The sequence below is a fragment of the Gymnoscopelus braueri genome (assembly GCF_963280865.1).
Source record: "Gymnoscopelus braueri genome assembly, chromosome: 24".
Classification (NCBI taxonomy): domain Eukaryota; kingdom Metazoa; phylum Chordata; class Actinopteri; order Myctophiformes; family Myctophidae; genus Gymnoscopelus; species Gymnoscopelus braueri.
In genome coordinates, this window is record NC_137626.1 from 15090185 (window position 1) to 15111696 (window position 21512).

General features: G+C 41.9%; 1 protein-coding gene across 1 annotated transcript in view; it reads right to left on the reverse strand.

Annotated features, from left to right (window-relative positions):
- Positions 1–21512, reverse strand: part of dmd (dystrophin) — a 500806-nt gene that overhangs the window by 67076 nt on the left and 412218 nt on the right. Inside the window, exons 62-67 of the mRNA XM_080421894.1 lie at positions 19592–19703; positions 17295–17563; positions 15990–16136; positions 11632–11700; positions 6110–6173; positions 2405–2465 (exon numbers count right to left, since the gene is read on the reverse strand). Coding sequence (XP_080278020.1) covers positions 2405–2465; positions 6110–6173; positions 11632–11700; positions 15990–16136; positions 17295–17563; positions 19592–19703 — 722 coding nt within the window. The remainder of the gene's footprint in view (positions 1–2404; positions 2466–6109; positions 6174–11631; positions 11701–15989; positions 16137–17294; positions 17564–19591; positions 19704–21512) is intronic.

Genomic DNA, 21512 nt, shown 5'->3' on the forward strand with positions numbered 1-21512 from the left:
TCCACGTCATTGCTCATCGTCACAGAGGGGATCCATTCCGTTGTAATGCTGTGACGCCAAGATCGCTGTCGTACTTTGAGCGAGATTTTATATAACGTTTTACACACAGTACGGACCGTTGCCAAACTCTGGTGTCGAGTATATGGATTGTATTGTTGCACATTCTAAACCACAATTTACACCCTGTTCGTTGTTGTGTCGCTCGCTCAACATGCCAGCTTTCCCTACTTATTAAAACCCAGTTATTTACGGTGAGTGACTGTCAACACATGTCACATGTCAGAGGATAGATTAGGCTTAAGCACCCCCCCCCCCCCCATGATGTGTTTAACATGTTTTCATTCCTCCTCTGTGAAGGAAGGGGGAGAAAGAAAAGTGTGACAGCTGCTGAAAAACCTCATTAACCGTGTTAATGTCTGAGCTACAACTTTGAATTCACGTCAGTCTGCACTACACTTTATTGAAGTTCGACGAAACCTATACGAATTCTACACATAGTTTATTTCGCCACAAGTAATAATGTACAACTCAATAGAATAATTATTATATTAGTATTATATTATACTATGAGTTAAGAACAGTTTTTTTTATGCAACACTGGCCTAAACTCTGACTCTCATATGTCCAAAACTGTTACTTTTCAGGATTCAAATTAATTTAATCTAACGAAAAAACACAAATTAAAATATGGAGACAGCGTCGACATTCTCCTGTCTTACAAAGTACAGGCATGGATGAATGGAACGAGAGAAGAAAAGATAGATACAATTAAGAGTATAAAGGAACGAGGTTATTAGCCTATCGGGGTTTCGATTTGCTGGGGGGATGGGGATCCGTGTCTCTGCTTTTGATATCCCTGATACATAAAATGTAATATTTTGGAAATTTTATGTTAACCGCATTAACCCTGGCATCCCAAATGTTTAAACATTTCTCAATTATTTGTTGAATATTTCAAAATTAGCAGATCAACAAGCTCACAACACGTCACGATTTGAAACGTTGTGAGCTTGTAATAGATCGGCTATTTTTGCCACTGTATATGTCGTATGAAGCATATATAGGGCTCAAGTGGCTAAGAAAATGTCCACACCTCTCGCACCCTGGTTATTGGTTGAGTCAGTGAATGATACAGGCAACACCAAGCAAGCAAACAAATCTGCAGTTAAAAAAACAACACTCAAAAGACCTGCGCCAAGTCCAGTTTTTCTACCACATGCCTCCTCGGATAGACAAGAAGACACCACCTGCTTCTTTCTACCTGACAGTACAGGATATCCACCAGGAAGAAACCATATAGAAACCTAGATACCTCATTGGCCGCTGCAGTTCATTGGAGCGACCTGTATCGCGGCCGCCATATTAGAGGGGCCACGCCTTCCTGACTCCTGGCCAATCACAGCGCGTCTTTTCCGGGACTTGTCAGAATCTAGTTGTATAAAAAAATATCCTGTTGTACTTTTATACAACTACATTCTGACAAGTCTCGGAAAAGACGCGCTGTGATTGGCCAGGAGTCAGGAAGCGTACGTGCCCCCTCTAATATGGCGGCCGCGATACAGACGCCCCCAGAGTCGGAGGAGGCGTCTATCTTTATATGTCTACGGTTCACACTATCTCCCTCAGTTCCCCTCCCCCACTGAACAGGTGCCTCCATCAACCGGTATAGTCGCTAGTGCAGCGACAAGTACACAATCCCTCCCAACACTGACGCTGATGTTTATTGGAGCACCTGGCTCCTAGTACTGCTACCGGGAATTGAACTTGGCCCTCTGCCGTGGTGGGCCAGATGCCACCCAGGTTTGTTTGTTTGTTTGTTTGTTTGTAATATGAACTTTGGACAGAGTTGGATATATTTTTGCCTCTAAAACTTACCTCATTTAATACTAAACACATTAAATTTGTAAACAATTTTTAAGTAAAGTTTTCTCAGATATCTCATATGGTATGTAGGAGTATAAATGCACAAGTTAACTCTTAGTAGTTCTGAGCTCTTTTTTGATAACGTTAACCACTTAAACCCCATAGGGTTGACCGGAATCCCTCAGGGCTCTACACTAGTGTATTTTCTGTTTTCTGTTATTTATGGGGAAAGCTTTCGCTGAAAATAGCCGACCGGCAGGCTCACAGCAACGCATCGCAAAAGTGACGTGTTGTGAGCTTGCCGATGGGTTATTTTCAGCAAAAGCTTTCCCCACGATACTGATGCTGGGGTTCAAAGTGGGTTATAAAAAGGTTTTAAACTGTTTTGGCACAGGTTGTGGGGTTAAAAAGCGATGCTTGCAAGCCAGACTTCGTATGCAAAGAATGAAAAAGCAAAAAAAGAAACACACCCAAAAAAAAAAAACCAGCAAGCCTGCTGGGCTGCTCGCCAAAAAGCCAGGGCTTGGTGAGGTGTACTTACTTGATGTAGTAGGGTACGTTGTTGGGAGAAATGCGCTGCTCGAAGGGACTCTCCACAGATGCTGCGTAGACAGAGGGGAACAAGAAGCGTCAAGAGGACGACTTTTTTTTATTTTATGGCTGCGTTTTATTGCTGGCACAGCATGCCGTATAGCCCCCAATGAAAAGCTGCACTCCTGCAGTGCACATTCCTAGGATGGCTTGTCAAATAATTGGGTGGAATTAGGTTGCAAAAAAACACCTAGGGAGATCAGGTGTGTAGTAGTGTAGTGTGAGTGTGTGTGTGTGTGTGTGTGTGTGTGTGTGTGTGTGTGTGTGTGTGTGTGTGTGTGTGTGTGTGTGTGTGTGTGTGTGTGTGTGTGTGTGTGTGTGTGTGTGTGTGTGTGTGTGTGTGTGTGTGTGTGTGTGTGTGCGTGCGTGCGTGCGTGCGTGCGTGCGTGCGTGCGTGCGTGCGTGCGTGCGTGCGTGCGTGCGTGCGTGCGTGCGTGCGTGCGTGCGTGCGTGCGTGCGTGCGTGCGTGCGTGCGTGCGTGCGTGCGTGCGTGCGTGCGTGCGTGCGTGCGTGCGTGCGTGCGTGCGTGCGTGCGTGCGTGCGTGCGTGCGTGTGTGTGTGTACGGACGTTCTTTAAGTGCTGCTTGTCTCTTGTAAATGTTGAATACATACTGCGGTCCGGAATGCACACTCAAATCGTGTTTAAAGCTGCAGTCTGGAAGTTATTTTAAAACCGGAACTTATTTTTTATGAACATAAAATGATATTTTAACCACTTGGCTCTGTAATTTGGACAACGTTTTTTTCCGTGTACGCCAAACGTCTTTGCCAAAAATAGCCGATCGACAAGCTCAGAACGCGTCGCAAGCGTGACACGCTGTGAGCTTGTAGATCAGATTGTATATTATCTGCTATTTTTGAGTTAGGGTAACTTTAACCTAGTAACTTTTCAAATAATTGTAGTGGAGCAAAAGTATAACATTTGCCTCTGAGATGCAGTGGAGTAGAAGTAAAAGTATAGACAATTGGCAATATTCCAGTAAAGTGAAAAGTACCTCAAAATAATTGTACTTAAGTACAGTACTTGAGTAAATGTACTTGGTTACTTTACACCACTGGATTCTATCTGTGCGATCGATCACACAATGCTAATTATAGACTGTAATTCATCATGACCAATGCATGCAGATGGGTGCGGGAGGTGGCTGGGTGTAAACAGGTGTTGGGGACTAGCTGTTGGTCCAGTATATGGAGCTGAACAGAACCTTAACCCATATTCAATCCGGGAACGCGTCTGTGTCACTTTAGACTTCTTTGGCTATTCGAAAATACGTAGATATACAAGCTATGAGCTTTTAGATCTGCTATTTTTTGATAAAAATAAAGTTGTGAAAATGCGTGAAAATCTTGCTATACACATTTGTTTTGTTAAGATATTTGTGGGGCTTTTTCTGCCTTTATTGATAGAATGACAGGAAATGGGGAGAGAGATGGGGGGCTTGTATATATCTGCTGTTTTTGAATAGCCTTGAATATATACAAGCCTGTAGAGCTTGTATATATCTGCTGTTTTTGAATAGTATAAAATAATGGTTTGGTAAAGTGGTTACACAGTTCCCGGTTTTAATGGGTTAAGGAAACAGTGCTTAGGGATGCTTCTGTTGCTATGCAACAACTATCGAAATATGTTCAACTACTTAGACATTCTTTTAAAAAATGATTCACAGGATCCACATGGGAACAATGTGTGACTCTAACGTGGATCTTGCGGTGTCACACAATGTGCTCACATGTCATGATACAACGTTTTCTGAGCTTGCAGATCGGCTATTTTTGCTTTTTTTTGTGAGACAGTGTCATGAATATAAAGTAAAGTAAGCCTTGCCGAGCCATGTGGCCCATATAGGTCTAGGAGCCCATCTCCTGTTTCTGAAAAAAATAAAAATGCAAACCTATATGTTTCTTAAAGCGATTTTTTAAAAACTCAAATCTTTGCTTCTGGGGATTCTACAAATGTCTTCTAAATCCTAACAGTTTCAGTGGTTCTCAAACTTTTTTCATGTCAAGGACCACCCAAAATGATATGTATTTGGCCACGGACCGGCACTTGGTGCCGTGCTATGAGCTTGTATATCTGCTATTTTTGAATAGCCAAAGAAATCAAAAAATCACACAGATGCGTTCCTAGTCTAAATGGAATAATAGTATTTGGTATGCCAGTATCCCAGTCTCAGGGCGGACACTCTAACCACAAGGCCACTGAGCTGGTATACTTTTGTGTGACAGTGTCATGAATATAAAATAGGGCATTCATTTATGAAGAAAAACAAACAAACAAACAAACATATAAAGATGAAATATGGAGAGACACAAGCCCAACAAATACACTATAAATACTGGTCAAACATTGGCCAAATTGTCAAATAATATAACAAATAGGCACACAAAAAAATTGCCGATCTACAAGTTGCGAGGCATGGCGTTGTGAGCTTGTAGATCTGCTATTTTCCCAACACTTATCTGTGGAAACGAGTCAAACAAAATGTATTGCCCCAACTCCTACAATTCCAAGTGCTTGTCAGGGTGGGGGGTCCCCAGTTCAAATATGATTATTTTTGGGGGTACCCAGTTCAAATATGATTATTTTTGGGGGTACCCAGTTCAAATATGATTATTTTGGGGGGTACCCAGTTCAAATATGATTATTTTGGGTGGTCGTGGCCTGAAAAGGTTGAGAACCACTGTTCTAGAACAGGGGACAGTTGTCCTGACCCAGACTGTTCACATGTGCTATTGTTCTCATTATCTGTAGGTCTATCTATCTATCTATCTATCTATCTATCTATCTATCTATCTATACTGACCAGGTCAGATAAAAGGACAAAACACACATGATTCTCAAGACAACTGCCAAAGTCAAGGTTAAGAACACAGTCACCGCGCTTCCTTTACCGTCATGAATTACACACACACACACACACTACCGTCACCACAAATGATGAGTGTCTCGTGGGCTGCTCATATTCATGTCTGTATGTATTCATAACACACACACACACACACACACACACACACACACACACACACACACACACACACACACACACACACACACACACACACACACACACACACACACACACACACACACACACGTAGTTTGCAGCATCGTGTTGTTGCTGTCGGGCAGAACACCTCTCATCTCCATATTGTAACTTTTTGTGTTTTTTCGTAGATTAATGATCATACTACAGTGTCACACAAAATAATGTAAAGTAGCAAATCTACAAGCTCGAAACGTGTCACGAAGCAACGCTTCGTAGATCTGCTACTTTTGAATTTGAATCCTGAAAAGTAGCAGTTTCGGAGAGAGATGATATATATATATATGTACAGTATATAAATGTACACACACACACACACACACACACACACACACACACACACACACACACACACACACACACACACACACACACACACACACACACACACACACACACACACACACACACACACACACACACCTTGAGTTCTTCGTGGGCTGCTTACAGTCATACTATGACACATAGTACTACCCATAATACTATGACGCATAATGTGTGTGTGTGTGTGTGTGTGTGTGTGTGTGTGTGTGTGTGTGTGTGTGTGTGTGTGTGTGTGTGTGTGTGTGTGTGTGTGTGTGTGCGTGCGTGCGCGTGCTTGAGCATCTCACCGTGCATAAGGCCAAAGTCCCTGTGTGCATCAGTCAGCTGTTTCAAGTGATCCTTGATGGATATCTAGGGGAGAGGGAGAGAGAGAGAGAGATTATGTACACATAAGCAGCATTCACACTTTAGTGTGATAGAGATGGATAGAGCTGACATTCAGTCCATTGTGTTGATGGAAGAAACACTGAGTAATGATGATGTATTCTTGTACATGAGCATGAGCATGAGTCTGTGCCAATGTGCTCTGCATGTGCGTGTGTGCGTGTGTGTGTGTGTGTGTGTGTGTGTGTGTGTGTGTGTGTGTGTGTGGGGGTGTGTGTGTGTGTGTGTGTGTGTGTGTGTTGGCGTGTGTTTATCATGCATGATGGCATACTATGGCAGAACAGAGCAGAGAGGGAGAGAGAGAGATTTATGTTTGAATATATTTTGAAATAACTAAATAAAAAAATCTCGGCAACCAAAAATAAAGGGATATTTACTCATAAAAATGGGTTTGCAACAAAAAAATGGGTGCCAGCCCTTTGTTTGGGAACCACTGTTCTATAGTATGCGTGGGGTAGGCGTACACCGGATCACCCTAGTCCGTTCGGAATGAAAACCAGGCTTTCTGCCATGTGGAAAAGCCTGGAGATGCTCACAGATAACGAGGAAGAATTGAGGTAGAATTATTGTTATTATGGTTGTTTATATCTGACCTACACTTCAAGTATCGTATATTGTTCATCTTGTGCCTGATATGATATGATATTTTGCAGCTTGTAAGAGCCAAGATGTCCCGCTTTTAGGCCCGATATAGCTATTGCCTTGGCACTGTCTTGTTATGGTTCAGCTTGTCCTTGTGTTCGTTGGCAGAACTACCGTACCACCGATCTGTGTGTTATTGTACTTGTCTCCATGAGTGTATATAATGTGTATATTATGTATATAAAAGCTATATTAACATTTTCAAACTTTTCAGGCCCACCAAAATAATCATATTTGAACTGGGGACCCCCCTCCCTGACAAGCTCATGGAATTGTAGGAGTTGAGGCATTACATTTAGTTAGACTCGGTTCCACAGATAAAATTGTGAAAATAGCTACAAGCTCGCGTTGTGAGGCATTGTGAGCTTGTAGATCGGCTATTTAAAACAGTTTAGCCTCTTTCTCAGGTAATATTTGACAATTTTGCCAACGTTTGACCATTTCTTTATAGTATAGTTTGTTGATTACTTTTGACACAGTAATGGTCTTATTTTCTATTTCATTTCAGAGGTATCAAAAAGGTCTTAAATTGTAACTTTAGAAATGTGCAGATACCCTGTATACACTTATACTGTATATTGGTTTGTTTGCTGTTGAGTGAGAAAACAATTGCACATTTAGCTAATGATCTGGCCCCCCCACCACTGTAGCGATTAAGAATACCCATCATCACCACCTTGAATACTGTCTCCGTCTCTTCTTGCCTCATCAATTACTGATTGATCCAGAATTCCACGACGACGACGCCCCCCCCCCCCCCCCCCCCCCCACCACAAACACACACACCCAAATATTTACAGGGGTGATGTTTCACATGATTATTTCCACTAGGTGTGCCGATATATCGTCCCGTGATATATCGCGATACGTTTTCGTGACGATATGTATCGTTTTGGGAAAAAAATATCGTTTAGATTTTTTTTTTTACAATAATAATAATCAGGCATGCAAACAGCCCCGAGGTGAAAAGGGTGACAACATGTTGTTGTTTTTTTCGGGTCAGGTGTCACACTATTGCCCTATTTGGATTCAAAACGGCTATTGTAGCTGAAAAGCGAAAAGTTTGCGTCTGAATAATGCAAAAACAGAATTATTTGTTTGCATTTTTTCTCCCCCATATATTTTCATAATAAAAAAGTGCGTATCGTATCGTATCGAAATCGTATCGAAGTTGTGAGCCAAATATCGTATCGTATCGTTTGGTGAAATTAGTGTATCGGCACACCCCTAATTTGCACACAATGCAAACCAATACAAAGGTCACAGACAGTCCAAACTACAGTGCCTTTACATTATCTGTGAGGGGGGTGAAGAATGTGTGTATTTACGCAATAAATACACTGTAAAGGAGACAGTCATGCACGCTGATCAGGCCCACCCACCACTCTGACCTGCCCGTCCAAAAGGACAAGCGTTGCAACCTGAAGAATGTCTCTTAAAAAAGAGGGAAACATTTTGGAGAAAAAAACAGAACACAACGACAAACTGGCTTGTTTTTCTTTGTTGTTTTCTCATGCCCCCCGTGTAAAGCGTCTTTGGCTATTTAGAAAAAGGCTATACATTTTAGATATTATTATTACACACTCAAATTTAGCAGTATGTCACTGGTCATCTACAGTAAATCGGCTATTAATTTCATTAATTTGTATATTTGGAATATCTTTGAAACATTTTAACTACACAAATCTTGTACGGGGCTGATGGAGGTCCGTGGACAAATTAAAAATAAATTGGGGGGGGGGGGTCCTTGACATGAAAATGTTTGAGAATCAATGGTTAAAACAACATTAGGAAGCGATCCCAAATAAGCAACTACTCTTTAGAAACAAGCCCATAAAAAAACGCAACCCACAGCTATAGATATTTACAAGCAACTTTACAGAATGAAACAAGCCCAAAGTCGCTTACAATAAGCAGACTTGGAAACACTGGTGTGAATGCTGGCCAGGGCATAAAAGTAACGGATTTAAAGCTTGAAAGGAGTTTAATGGGACAACATGGTCCATTAACCCATTAAGACCGGGAACGCAACTGTGTCATTTTACGATTTCTTTGGCTATTCAAAAATAGCAGATATACAACAAGCTCATAGTGCGGCACTCTGAGCTTGTAGACCTGCTATTTTTTTTTAAATCTTGAATTTTTTTGCAAATCTTTGAATATAATATATATTTTAAAGCGAACATTTTAACTCCAATATTTGCTTCTGGGGGTCCCTGGAACAAAATATTTTGAGATGGGGGTCCGCGGCCAAATACATATACATTTGGGGGTCATTGACATGGAAAAAGTTTGAGCACCACTGATATAGCAACTTTATATGTATTTGGCCGTAGACCCCCATCTCAAAATATGTTGTTCCAGGGACCCCCAGAAGCAAAGATTTGAGTTAAAAATGTTTGTTTAAAAAATATATATATATTCATAGATTTGCACACATTTTCAGACATTTTCAAAAATAGCATGAGCTTGTAGATCTGCTATTTTTGAATAGCCAAAGTATAAGTTAATGGTTAAAGTGGTTAAATAAATACATGGTAAATAATAAATGGTAAATAAATGGTAAACGGTGCATTTATATAGCGCTTTGCTTTACAGAGATTGTGCATTACATTCACACACATTCAGACATCGATGGCGGAGGAAACCACGCAAGACACCAACCTGCTCATCGGGAGCAATTAGGGGGTTCAGCGTCTCGCTCAAGGACACTTCAACACTAACTCTGGGGGAGCCCGGGATCGAACTGGGAACCTTGCGGTTACCCCTGAGCCACTGCCGCCCCGGTTTGAATGGGTTAAGTTCCAAACAATGAAATTCCTGCTTGCAAGTGGTTTTGGTAAATTAATTCCCCCTTACGCTGTTGAAAGGGATACTATGGAAATGACTTTGCCCTTATAGTCAATATCAAATTCTCAACATTATTCATTAAAATAATACATACCATCATATTCAATTCACTTTTTGAATGTCTGCTATTCAAAAAAGCAGATCTACAAGCTCATAGCGCGGCACAGAGTGCCGCGCTATAAGCTTGTAGATCTGCTATTTTAGAAATATCATGAACATTTTTGCAAAACTATGAATATCTATATTTTTAAAGGCAACATTTGTAACTAAAATCTTTGCTTCTGGGGGGGTCCCTGGAACAAAATATTTTGAGATGGGGGTCCGCGGCCAAATACATATAATTTTGGGTGGTCCTTGACATGAAAAAGTTTGATAATAATAATAATAATAACTTCAATTTATATAGCGCCTTTCAGAAACCCAAGGACGCTTGAGAACCACTGATTTTATAGCCACATAGAAAACTATTAGGATTTAGAAGACATTTGTAGAATGGGCCTCAGGTCTTACCATTTTGAAAAACTCAAATAGTGACATTAATAGTGACAAATGACACATCTATCTACAACGACACGTTTGTGTAGATTGCCTATTTGAACTATTTTAACCCATTAAAACGGGGAGAGCATCAGTGCCATAATAGATTTTAGCGTTGGCTATTAATAAATAGCAGATATACAAGCTCACAGCGTGCTTGTACATCTACTATTTTTGAGATTTTTAGAAAAACCTGGAAAGTGTTTGAATTTCCCCAAAAAATATCTTCTGAAGGGGTCCCTGGCACAAAACGTTTTTAAATGGGGGTCTTTGGCACGAGAAAAGTTTGAGAACTACGAATTTAGAAGGCATTTGTAGAATTGGCCTCAAGTCTTAAATGTTTTTTCAAAATAGTAAAAATACCTGAAAAGGTTAGGCATAAGTGTTAAGGCCAAGACAACATGAGGACAGTCATACTTGTGCTCCGAAACAGACGGGGGCAGGTACCCCACACCACCCCACCCCCCGCCAGTATCCATCCATCCAAGATGACTCCATGGGTAACCATAACTTCCACAGACTATGTTTCCAAACGAAATAAAGAGGTTGCCAGGCAACGCGCCACGACTCCGTCGAGCATGTATTGACCGTCCCTTTGGTCTCAGAGACACATTTCACCCAGCTGGGTGAAAGCAGAGCTCTGAATGAGGGTTGTGTAATCTAATGAGCTGGTTTCACACTGAATACGGAGTCTGACCAGCTATTACACACAAAGGGGGGTTGAGGACTTACTCTCAGTGAATAGCTAATGGCTAATTAACCTACGCAGCCGAACCGCGGTGCACACCGACAACACTGGGGTGTAAGGAACTCCAGTGGTGGATGAAGTACTCAGATTTTAGTAAAAAAAAAAGTAACAGTAGAACTACTCGGTTACAAGTGAAAGTCCGGTATTCACAATTCGCTTGATATAGAAAGATGGCGGATATAGAAAGATGGCGGATTTGAAATCGCTGGAAAATAGGCTTCAGAACAAAATGCAACATGTCAAATTGTTTTCATGTTAACACACTTATGCCAATAAACATCCTCTGATTAAACGGCAAAGCTTCCATCACACTGGCGCCTGGTGCGTGTATTCGTGTGCTTGTGCATGTGCGAGCGCACACGCGCAGTGTACCGCGTACCAGCAAAGGTACTTTATGTATGTACTGTACTGTACAAACAGTCAGACAAACAGACAGACAGACAGAGACAGACAGACAGACAGAGAGAGAATGTGTGTGTGTGTGTGTGTGTGTGTGTGTGTGTGTGTGTGTGTGTGTGTGTGTGTGTGTGTGTGTGTGTGTGTGTGTGTGTGTGTGATATGATATGAGATAATATAGAGGGCAGATGATGACAGGGAGGCGAGGTGACTTTGATGACAGGGCAGGTTTCTCTCCGGCGTATCGTTTACCTCTGCATCTGACTCCTCCTCCCCCACGCCATTCCTACCCAAGTGGCCTTTCTCCGTATCCACGGTAACCTAATTAAAGTGTCAACAAAAAAAAAAGAGAAAAAGAAAGAAAGAAAAAAAAAACAGAGACGCAAAGGCCGTTGAGGAGGAGGGGGAGGTGAGTGGGGGGGGGGGGGGGGGTTCAATGTAATTACCCAAGGTGTACTCCGTCTCAATTCTGCCCAATCAGCTTTGACACGATTTGACCCCATTTCTTTCTTTCTTTTTTTGCCTCGTCGCAAAATGTTACCTGATCTCTCAATCTCTCTCTCTCTCGAACACACACAGGCGGGCACACACACACGCGCACACACACACACACACACACAGGTTTGTATTACTATACTTGTGATGACATCAACATTTTAGCATGCCGATTTTATGAATACCATTTTATTTTTTTCCCCCCCATTTACCATAAGCATACATACAAAATAGCCGATCTACAAGCTGAGCTTGTAGATCGGCTATTTGCCGGTGCACGACACAAGCGCAATTGAGAACAAATCAGGCATGACTCAATGGGGCCTATTTTCGCCGGTGCCTTACCCATTATCCCTGAACTTCTTTGCCATTTTATTCAATTTTTAAAAACAATTTCAAATAGTTCAAATAACGATCTACAAGCTCACAACGTGTCGATGTAGATCGGCTAGTTGAACTATTTGAAAATGTTTTTTTTTTAAATAGTAAAAAATGGCAAAGAAGTTTAGGGATAATGGGTAAGGCACCGGCGAAAATAGGGGCCAAGATCTCTTATACCTAAACCTAACCTCTAAATGCCTAAACCTATAACACTGAACCCAACCTGAATCTTGTTCTACACGCACACGCACACGCACACGCACACGCACACGCACACGCACACGCACACGCACACACACACACCACAGAAAAGCACCACGTCAGACATAGATGTGATTTAAAACGATGAGTCCGTCACTGAAGCAGTGATGACCAATGGTTTGGAGGAGCACCTTCAGCGACACACTCATCATCATCCGTGGGTACAAGATGGTGCAGTCAGTGCGACCGGGCCGGTACTTTGTGCCGCGCCTTCTGTCTCTGTCCTTGGATAAATGACTCATACTAGAGGCCTACTTAGGCTAGCTAATTACACACCCCATGAAGCCTTGAATTCATGGAGATTTATTTAGTTTTTGTCGCATTCCTGAGCCATTAATTTGATGATCGGCGGAGACTCAAAGAGTCTCCAAACTCCACCGGTCATCAAATTATTGGCTTAAGAATGCGACTAAAACAAAAGAAATCCCCATGAATTCAAGGCTTCATGGGGTGTGTAATTGATAATTGATCAAGTCTGATTATGTGTATGATTTTATGTACATTGTTTTGTATGTAGGTCTGAGTCTGTTGTAGTCTAATTGTTCCATTGAAAAATATATTTTTTTGGTGAACTACTCCTTTAAGGCGGCACTATGAGACAATATAACTTATACAATTGGGGTGGTTGTATTTTGTCTCCCTGCTCTTCTATTGAGACATTTAGATCGTGTCAAAGGTCATGTCTCACCTATACACAGGATCTGACACGACTTTTGACCTGATTGTCAAGATTCAATTCATCCCCTGAGCAAGCAGGCACTTGCTCAGGAAACAGGGTTCAAATCCAGGGTAGAAGAGGAAAGTTACATAGTGCAGCTTTAAGTATTTTTTAAAAGCAAGTACTTTAACTCAAGCAGACAGAGCAGACTTTCACTTATATCCAATGTACTGGCTAAAACGGCAGAGAAAACGGCCCACAGACGAACCCAAATTGATTGAAAAAAAATATCATTATAATATCAACATCCAAACATGAAGGATCCTCTCTGAATTCAATGTAAGTGGCTAGAACAAGTCAGAGATGTAAAAACATGACTGCATTGCAGAGCCAACGCGAGGACTGTCGATGTCAAACGACATATCGCTAGGTAGGAGGTGAGCTCCGATCCTCTGGCTATACACCAGACTATATTTATCCATCCTCCCACTGTCTGTAGGCGGAAATCTGCTATCGTCTGGCTATGCAAGACTATATTTATCCACACGCCCACTGTGTAGCTGGCTGACACTGTACCTATATACGTGTGTGTGTGTGTGTGTGTGTGTGTGTGTGTGTGTGTGTGTGTGTGTGTGTGTATATATATATATATATATATATATATATATATATATATATATATATATATATATATATACACACGGCTAATATCACTCTCACTTCATATTAGCCATATTTTGTTCATATTAGCCATATTTTGTGTAACTTTATTGCAATACCGTTGAAACGCGTGCACGTGTGTGTGTGTACGTGTGCATGTGCATGTGCGTGTGCGTGCGTGAGCTGTGGTCTCGAACTGAGGGAGGCCGTCTAAATGACTTGTTTGAAGGTCAGAGACGCAATCGTTCGTTTCAATGGGAACATCAGACTGTTATGCGTTTTGTTATTTGACAGTTCTTGAAAGTGAACAGGGGCTAAGATTTTGGCCTTCAGCATGTCTGCCTGTCTGTCTGTCTGCCTGCCTGTTGGTCTGTCTGTCTGTCTGTCTGTCTGTCTGTCTGTCTGTCTGTCTGTCTGTCTGTCTGTCTGTCTGTCTGTCTGTCTGTCTGTCTGTCTGTCTGTCTGTCTGTCTGTCTGCCTATCAATCAATCTCCTCAGCAGTTTGAAGGGGTTCATTTGCTCACTCTTTCATTCTAAATGTACAAAGCAGCGCGTGCATGTGCACACACACACACACACACACACACACACACACACACACACACACACACACACACACACACACACACACACACACACACACACACACACACACACACACACACACACACACACACACACACACACACACACACACACACACACACAAAGAGCATCTGGTCAGGTCTGACTTCAGAGGGACGGCCGTATGGTCCTGTCACCGCACTGTCACCATGGCGTCCGTCTCCAACCAGGAAGTCTCGACACTATCGGTCCCTTTCCTGGCAGCCGATTGGCTCGGTCTGTCACCGCCGGTAACCATCAATGTCCGGCCTCCAACATGGCCACCGCGACGTTTATTGAGAGCGATGGGACACACACAACGCTCTCAATATCGTGTGTGCGTGTGTGTGTGTGGGTGTGTGTGTGTGTGCACGCGTGTGTAAGCCTCTTCCACACACACAGACACACGAGGCAATTCACTACCAGCTAGCTAAGATTCTTATCCGTTAACCACATGAACCCTAGCGTCCCTATATATTGGGGGAGAACATTCGGCTGAAAATAGCCAAACTACAAAAGTGGCAAATAGTCTCTGTCGAGTGGAAACCTCATATGTCCAAAACTGTTACTCTTTTCTTGTAAAAAAAACTGCAAAAGTAGCAGATCTACAAACTCAAAACGCGGAGCGAAGCTTGTGGATTTGCTACTTTTGATGCTTTTGTGTGACGCTGTAGAATGTATGATCAAGTAGGGCATTCATTTATTTGTGTTAAAATAAGAGGTTTCTGCCCGACGGCGACAAAATACAAGTTGTGAGAAGTACAAAGGCTGAGAGGGAGACAGCGTATATAGGAGAGACAGACAGTAGGAAAGCGGAGAGACAGACAGACAGACAGACAGACAGACAGACAGACAGAAGGAAAGCTGAGATAGAGACAGTCGGTAGGAGGGGAATAATGTATTTGCCACCTCTACAACCACCAAAATGTCAGCAAAGAGTGTGTGCATTATGTAAAAAATAAAAACCTCTAGAAATGTCCAAAATGTATAGGATTCTTCTCAGTGGACATTTCAGCCCCAACATACCGGGAAGACATGCCAACTGGTGAATTCCTGAAAGCTGTTGACAGCTATTTTTTTCAAGCTTGACATGAGGGCTAACCTCAACATCATAATGAAAATACAGACTTTTTGCATCCAGTCGCCCACAAGTTCAATCGCCGCTACACTGTTTAAGAACAAATCAAAATTATGCTGGAGTGTAACTCAACACCAGGCCAAATTTGTGAGTTTGCTGCCCCCTAAAGTTTGTTTTTGTTGTTGAAAAAGAAAAAAACAGGCCTTATTGGCCTTATACTTCCATTTGGTTCCATTTGTAAACTCTCATAGTTACAGACCTGTAAGGGCCCATTTGGTTTCATTTGGAACACTCTCAGAGTTACAGACCTATAAGGGTCCATTTGGTTCCATTTGGAACACTGGAATTTCCTTTTGTATGTGAATGTGTGTGTTCTCACGCATGTAGGTGTTTGTGCATGTGTGTGTGCGCGTGTGTGCGCTCGCGCGTGCTCGTGATTGCATGTGTGTGTGTGTGTGTGTGTGTGGCATGTACCTGCAGCAGCCTCCAGCGTGTGTTGAGGTCTTCGATGCGGTCCAGGTTGCCGGGCGACAGCTGGACGTCGGGCGGTCCGAACGTGGAGGCCAGATGGTTCATGTGGCCCACGTCGTCTTTGATGGGCGCTATCTCCTCCTGGAACTCCTGGAACACACACACACACACACACACACACACACACACACACACACACACACACGTTTGTATTACTGTACTTGTGAGGACATCGACATTTTAAGACAAGGATTTTATGAATGCTACTTTTGATACATTTTGCCATTTCTAACTGTAAGCCTAAAGCCGAGAGATAGCTGATCTACCGTACATGGATGAGCTATTTTTCGGTTCATGACACTGGTACGCAACTAAGTATAAATCGTGTTTAACTCTAATTCCCTAATACCCTAGACTTAGCCTTTATTAGATGTCTTAATGTCCCAATCTTAACCCCAACCTGAATCTTTTTCTAATAGTAAACGTATAAAAAAAAGAAACCTTTTTCAACCATAAAACAACCATTTTTCTTGTGAGGACCAGAAAAGACCCCAAACATGTTTGAAAGTGAGGCATTCCTTAATCCATTAAGACCGGGAACGTCTTTGCTATAGCCATTATTTTATACTTTGGTTACTCATTTCTTTAGAAAAATCATGAAAATGTACGCAAATCTTTGAATATAAATGAACATTTTTAACTCAAATATATGCTTCTCGGGATTCTAAGAATGTCTTCTAAATCCTATCAGTTTTTTTAATAAATTTTTTTACATTTGTTGCTACAGTGGTTCTCAAACTTTTTTTCATGTCAAGAACCCCCAAAATGATATGTATTTGTGCGCAGACCCCCCCCCCCCCCCATCTCAAAATATTTAGTTCCAGGGATCCCCCAGAAGCAAAGATTTGAGTTAAAAATGTTCTCTTCAAAAATATATATGTCACAGGGAAATTGGAGAACCAGGGAAATTGGAGAAGGCGCGCTCGTTTTTGGGCTTCGGGGCGAGGCGGGGCTCCGCTGGTCATTTGATGACCAGCGGGACGGTAAGGCAGCGGCTCCGGTAGGAGATACAAAGGAGACTCTTTGTGTCTCCTACCGGAACCCGCTGCCGGTCATCAAAATGATTGGCTTAGGAATGCGACAAAAAAAACCCAAAATATCCACAAATTCAAGTCTCCATGGGGTGACTAATCGATTAAAGTTTTAAAAAAAATCATTTTGGGGAGTTCACCCCCAAAATGAGTTTTTTTTACTTTAATCGGTTAAAGGTGAGCTGGGCTGGCTGCTGGGGTGTAAAAAATAAAAAACCTTGACTTTGTCGATGTGCTCCGGCAGCGAGTCGATGAGCAGGTCCCCCACGGGCTCCCAGGCGTCCCTGACCATCTCGGCCTGCCTGAGCTGGCCGTCCAGCACGTCCTGGGCCTCCTGCAGCTCCACCAGGCGGTCCAGGGCCAGCTGCAGCCGCCGCTGCCAGTCGTCCGAGTCGCCCTTCAGGCCCTCCCAGCCGCGGGACAGGTCGTCCGACTCCCTCCGCAGCACCCGGCCCACGTTCTGGGCGCGCTCCTCCGGGCTGATGTCTGGGTTTAGGGGGGTGGGGGGGGGGGAGGGGGAGAAGGGGTGGGAGGGTTTTTAACACACAGTTTCCCAAACACTTTTTTTTATGGGTCACGGCGAGGAAATATCGCTTGATTTTTTTTGTTTCCTTCCTTCCTTATTTTTTTTCTTTTTCCTATTTTTTTTTGTCTACGCTGTAATCCTGGGCGCTACTCTCCCTCTGACAGCCTCTGCCTCCTTCAATGCATGAGGAGTGAGCAGGCCGCTGCTTATCACCTGACAGGGGGGAGTTTCCCCGGTAGGACGTAGCACGTGGAAGGAACACGTTATTCCAACCAGTTCCTTTCCCCTCCTGTCCGGCACAGTGTCCCCCACGGGAATCGAACACAGGACCTTCAAGCTTTTGCTCTTGTTTTTAATTATTATTATTTCAAAACATAACAAAGTTGCTCTTTGTTATTTTCATGAATTAAAAATAATTGCAATTTTCTTTTTTTATCTAAGAAATTCCATGAATTAGAAAACAAATGTTTAAGAAGCAGTGAAAACAGCCGATCTACGAGCTTGTTTTATCATTAAACATAACAGGAAAAAAACATTATTATACACACACACACACACACACACAAACACACACGTCCAGACTCTTTCATAGATAGCTCGGCTAGCCTCCTGCAGAGCGTAAAAGGAAAAGGAAATCAATAAAAAAAAAAATCAAAGAAAGTGATTTTTTTTTTTACTCCCGTTTATATGCCAAAGCACTTTGTGTCACCAAGTTGTTTGTTAAAGACCGTTCTTCAGAGCACTTTATATGTCATTAAAAACATTTAAAATATGTCATGCTGGCCTAAAACACAGCCTGGGTTCAGCTTCTATACACCGTCGCTGACGGGTGGAATACTTGTTTGTCCATAAAAGGTTACTTTTTGGGAAATGGAACGAAATTGCGACACATTGTGAGCTTGTAGATCTGCTATTTTCACTACGTTTGCTTGACACTCTTTTACGACGAGGTAGAGGGCATTAAAGTGACCAAAAAAAAACATTGAAAAGTTGAAATAGTGGAGTTACAAGGTCTTTCGGCCCGACAGCGACGCTAAGTGCTCGGGGTTTTCACCCCCTCTGTTCTTAAAAGCTTTCTCGCAGCTCACAGTGAAAGGTCACAAACAGCATGACTTTACTGACAGGTAGAACAACAAGTCAACAGTCATTTAACCACTGCGCGTGTGTGTGTGTGTGTGTGTGTGTGTGTGTGTGTGTGTGTGTGTGTGTGTGTGTGCGCGCGCGCGAGCATATGTTAGTGTATATTGGGTGTATAACTGTGAGCACTATAATGTACAAACAGACTTAAGACCAGACTGAGAACATGTTTTTACAATGTTCCTCTCCTCTTTCGTTTGTCATTTTCAATCTCATTTTAAACAACCTACGGTAAATTAAATCAAATAAAAGCGTCGACTCACTCATCAAAGTTCAGATGCACGGTTTTATAAATAAATAATAATCGTTTCAGCAGTCACAAATGTCTTCCTTTTCAAACCGTCACCTTCCTATATATATATATATATATATATATATATATATATATATATATATATATATATATATATATATATATCAGTACACAGAGAGAGAGAGTGAGTTTGGTTTATTCTGTTATTTTGAAAAACATTATTTCAAGAAGGTGATGAAACATGGATCTAGGCTGTACTTGAAAGGAGACATTAACAAGCCGTCATTCCAGCTATAAAAACATATATATTCAAAGATTTGCGTACATTTTCATGATTTTTCGAAAGAAATTAGTAACCAAAGTATAAAGCAAAAAAAACTAAATTGCTTTCTGTCAGAGAGTGCTTTATAATTGGCACATGTTTTGTAATTGACCCAGCTCGAAGATGTCAAATAAATCATGTCCTGGAAGCTGGTATCCTGGGTACCATTTCTAAATTGAATTTGAACTTGTTTTCAGAGATGTTTCTGTGTACGTGAGTGTCCGTGTGTGTGTGTGTGTGTGTGTGTGTGTGTGTGAGTGTGTGTTCGTGCTTTACCGCTCTTTTCAGGTGAAGGTGTGTCTCTGGGAAGTTCAGACAAGAACACTCTCGTGTCGTCAAGCGCTCTGCTAATTACCGGCTCCTTAGCTCTCAGCTCCCTCCTGAAACCCTGTCACACACACACACACACACACACACACTTATATTATTCTTGTTATGCTGCAGTAGTATCGACAATTTATTTTTCACTATTTATTCTCATTATTGCCATCAGCTTCAAAACCTAAATTGAAACCGTAACAGCCTCAATGTTACAAATATCTAGCTAGAAACTGACATTTTAACACTTTACTTAAAGGTCCGGTCTATATAATGCATTATAATCGCATATAATGCAGGCTTCATAACACATGTTGTAAATGTTTATAATTATGCATAACAACTTACAACAAGGTTTATGAAGTACTATAAGTGCTAATGCATTACAAGCTCAGCGGAACAGCATAATTATAACTGCCATACTTAGTTATAAAGTGTCCACTTTTAAGTTTTAACCCATTCAAAACGGGAAAGCATCTGTGTCATTTTAGTTAATATAGCATCACATCCATTTTAACCACTTTAACCATTATTTTATACTTTGGCTATTAAAAAATAGCAGATATACAAGCTCATCGCGCGTCACTTCGTGCCGTGCGATGAGCTCGTAGATCTGCTATTTTTGACACATCGTGAGAATTTGTGCAAATCTTTGAATATATATTTTTAAAGCAAACATTTTTAACTCAAATCTTTGCTCCTGGGGGTCCCTGGAACAAAATGTTTTGAGGCGAGGGTCTGCAGCCAAATACATATAATTTTGGGGGGTCCTTGACATGAAAAGGTTTGAGCACCACTGATATTATAGCAACATACGGTTTTTTTCAGGAAACTGTTAGGATTTAGAAGACATTTTGTAGAATCGGCCTCAGGTCTTAATGGGTTAAGATGACTTTGCAGCCCTGCATGGACATGGCTCCCAGCTACATCTCAGATAATGCTGATCTCCTATAAGCCTGGGCACAGCCTTATAGATCCTCAGGCAGGGCTCTCCTGGTAGTCCCTATAAGTCTCGCCTCATTACCCGGGACCATCGGGCTTTTTTGCAGCGCAGGCACCAAGGCTTTGGAATGCCCTGCCTGAGGAACTGAGACTATAGCAACAAAAAAAAACGTCTTCTTTTAAATCACTTCTGAAAACATCCTTTTACGTAAAGTCCTTTCTCTTAGCGGTTTAGCTTTCTATGTCAGTTCCGTTGTTTTATTCCATTTTATTTGTTTGTTTTCTTGTATTTTTACCCGTTGATTTTATTTCGTCTCTGTCGGGCGCAAATGTCCAAAACAGTTACTTTTCAGGATTAAAATGAAAAAAAAATAGCAAAAGTAGTAGCAGATCGACAAGCTCGAAACGTGTCGCACATTTTCTTTACATGTACTGAGAAGTATGGGCATTCCGCGCGGATGTCCAGTGACTTATAGGGGGTAGAGACCAAGACTATCATTGATACAAAAGTTCAATGATAGTAACCCTAACCCTAAGTCCAGATTGAAGCTTTAAGTTATAACAATGTTAAGATGTTCATGACTATTCAAATCGAGAGCTTTGACCGATTTAATCAACTGTAAAGTGGTCACCTATCCTCCTGAAAGTGTGACTTGGCTGTAGCTGTAGCTTGTGACAAGGCTAGAGCATATGTGCTCTCGTCCGGACGCCAGAAAAGTGACGTGATTAAAAGAAACGGTGATTGCCAAGTCATGTCACACTGTCATTACGTGAGGAAATAAAAGGTGACCTAGAACAGATAATAGTGCCTCCGATATTCTAGTTGACAAAGTGCGTTTGGCGGGATTTTGAACGGGAGGTCAGGTCATAGTAAATGAATCACATAACTGGGGCCAGCTGGACTCCTTTCATTTTAGCACGGATATACGTTTTAGCA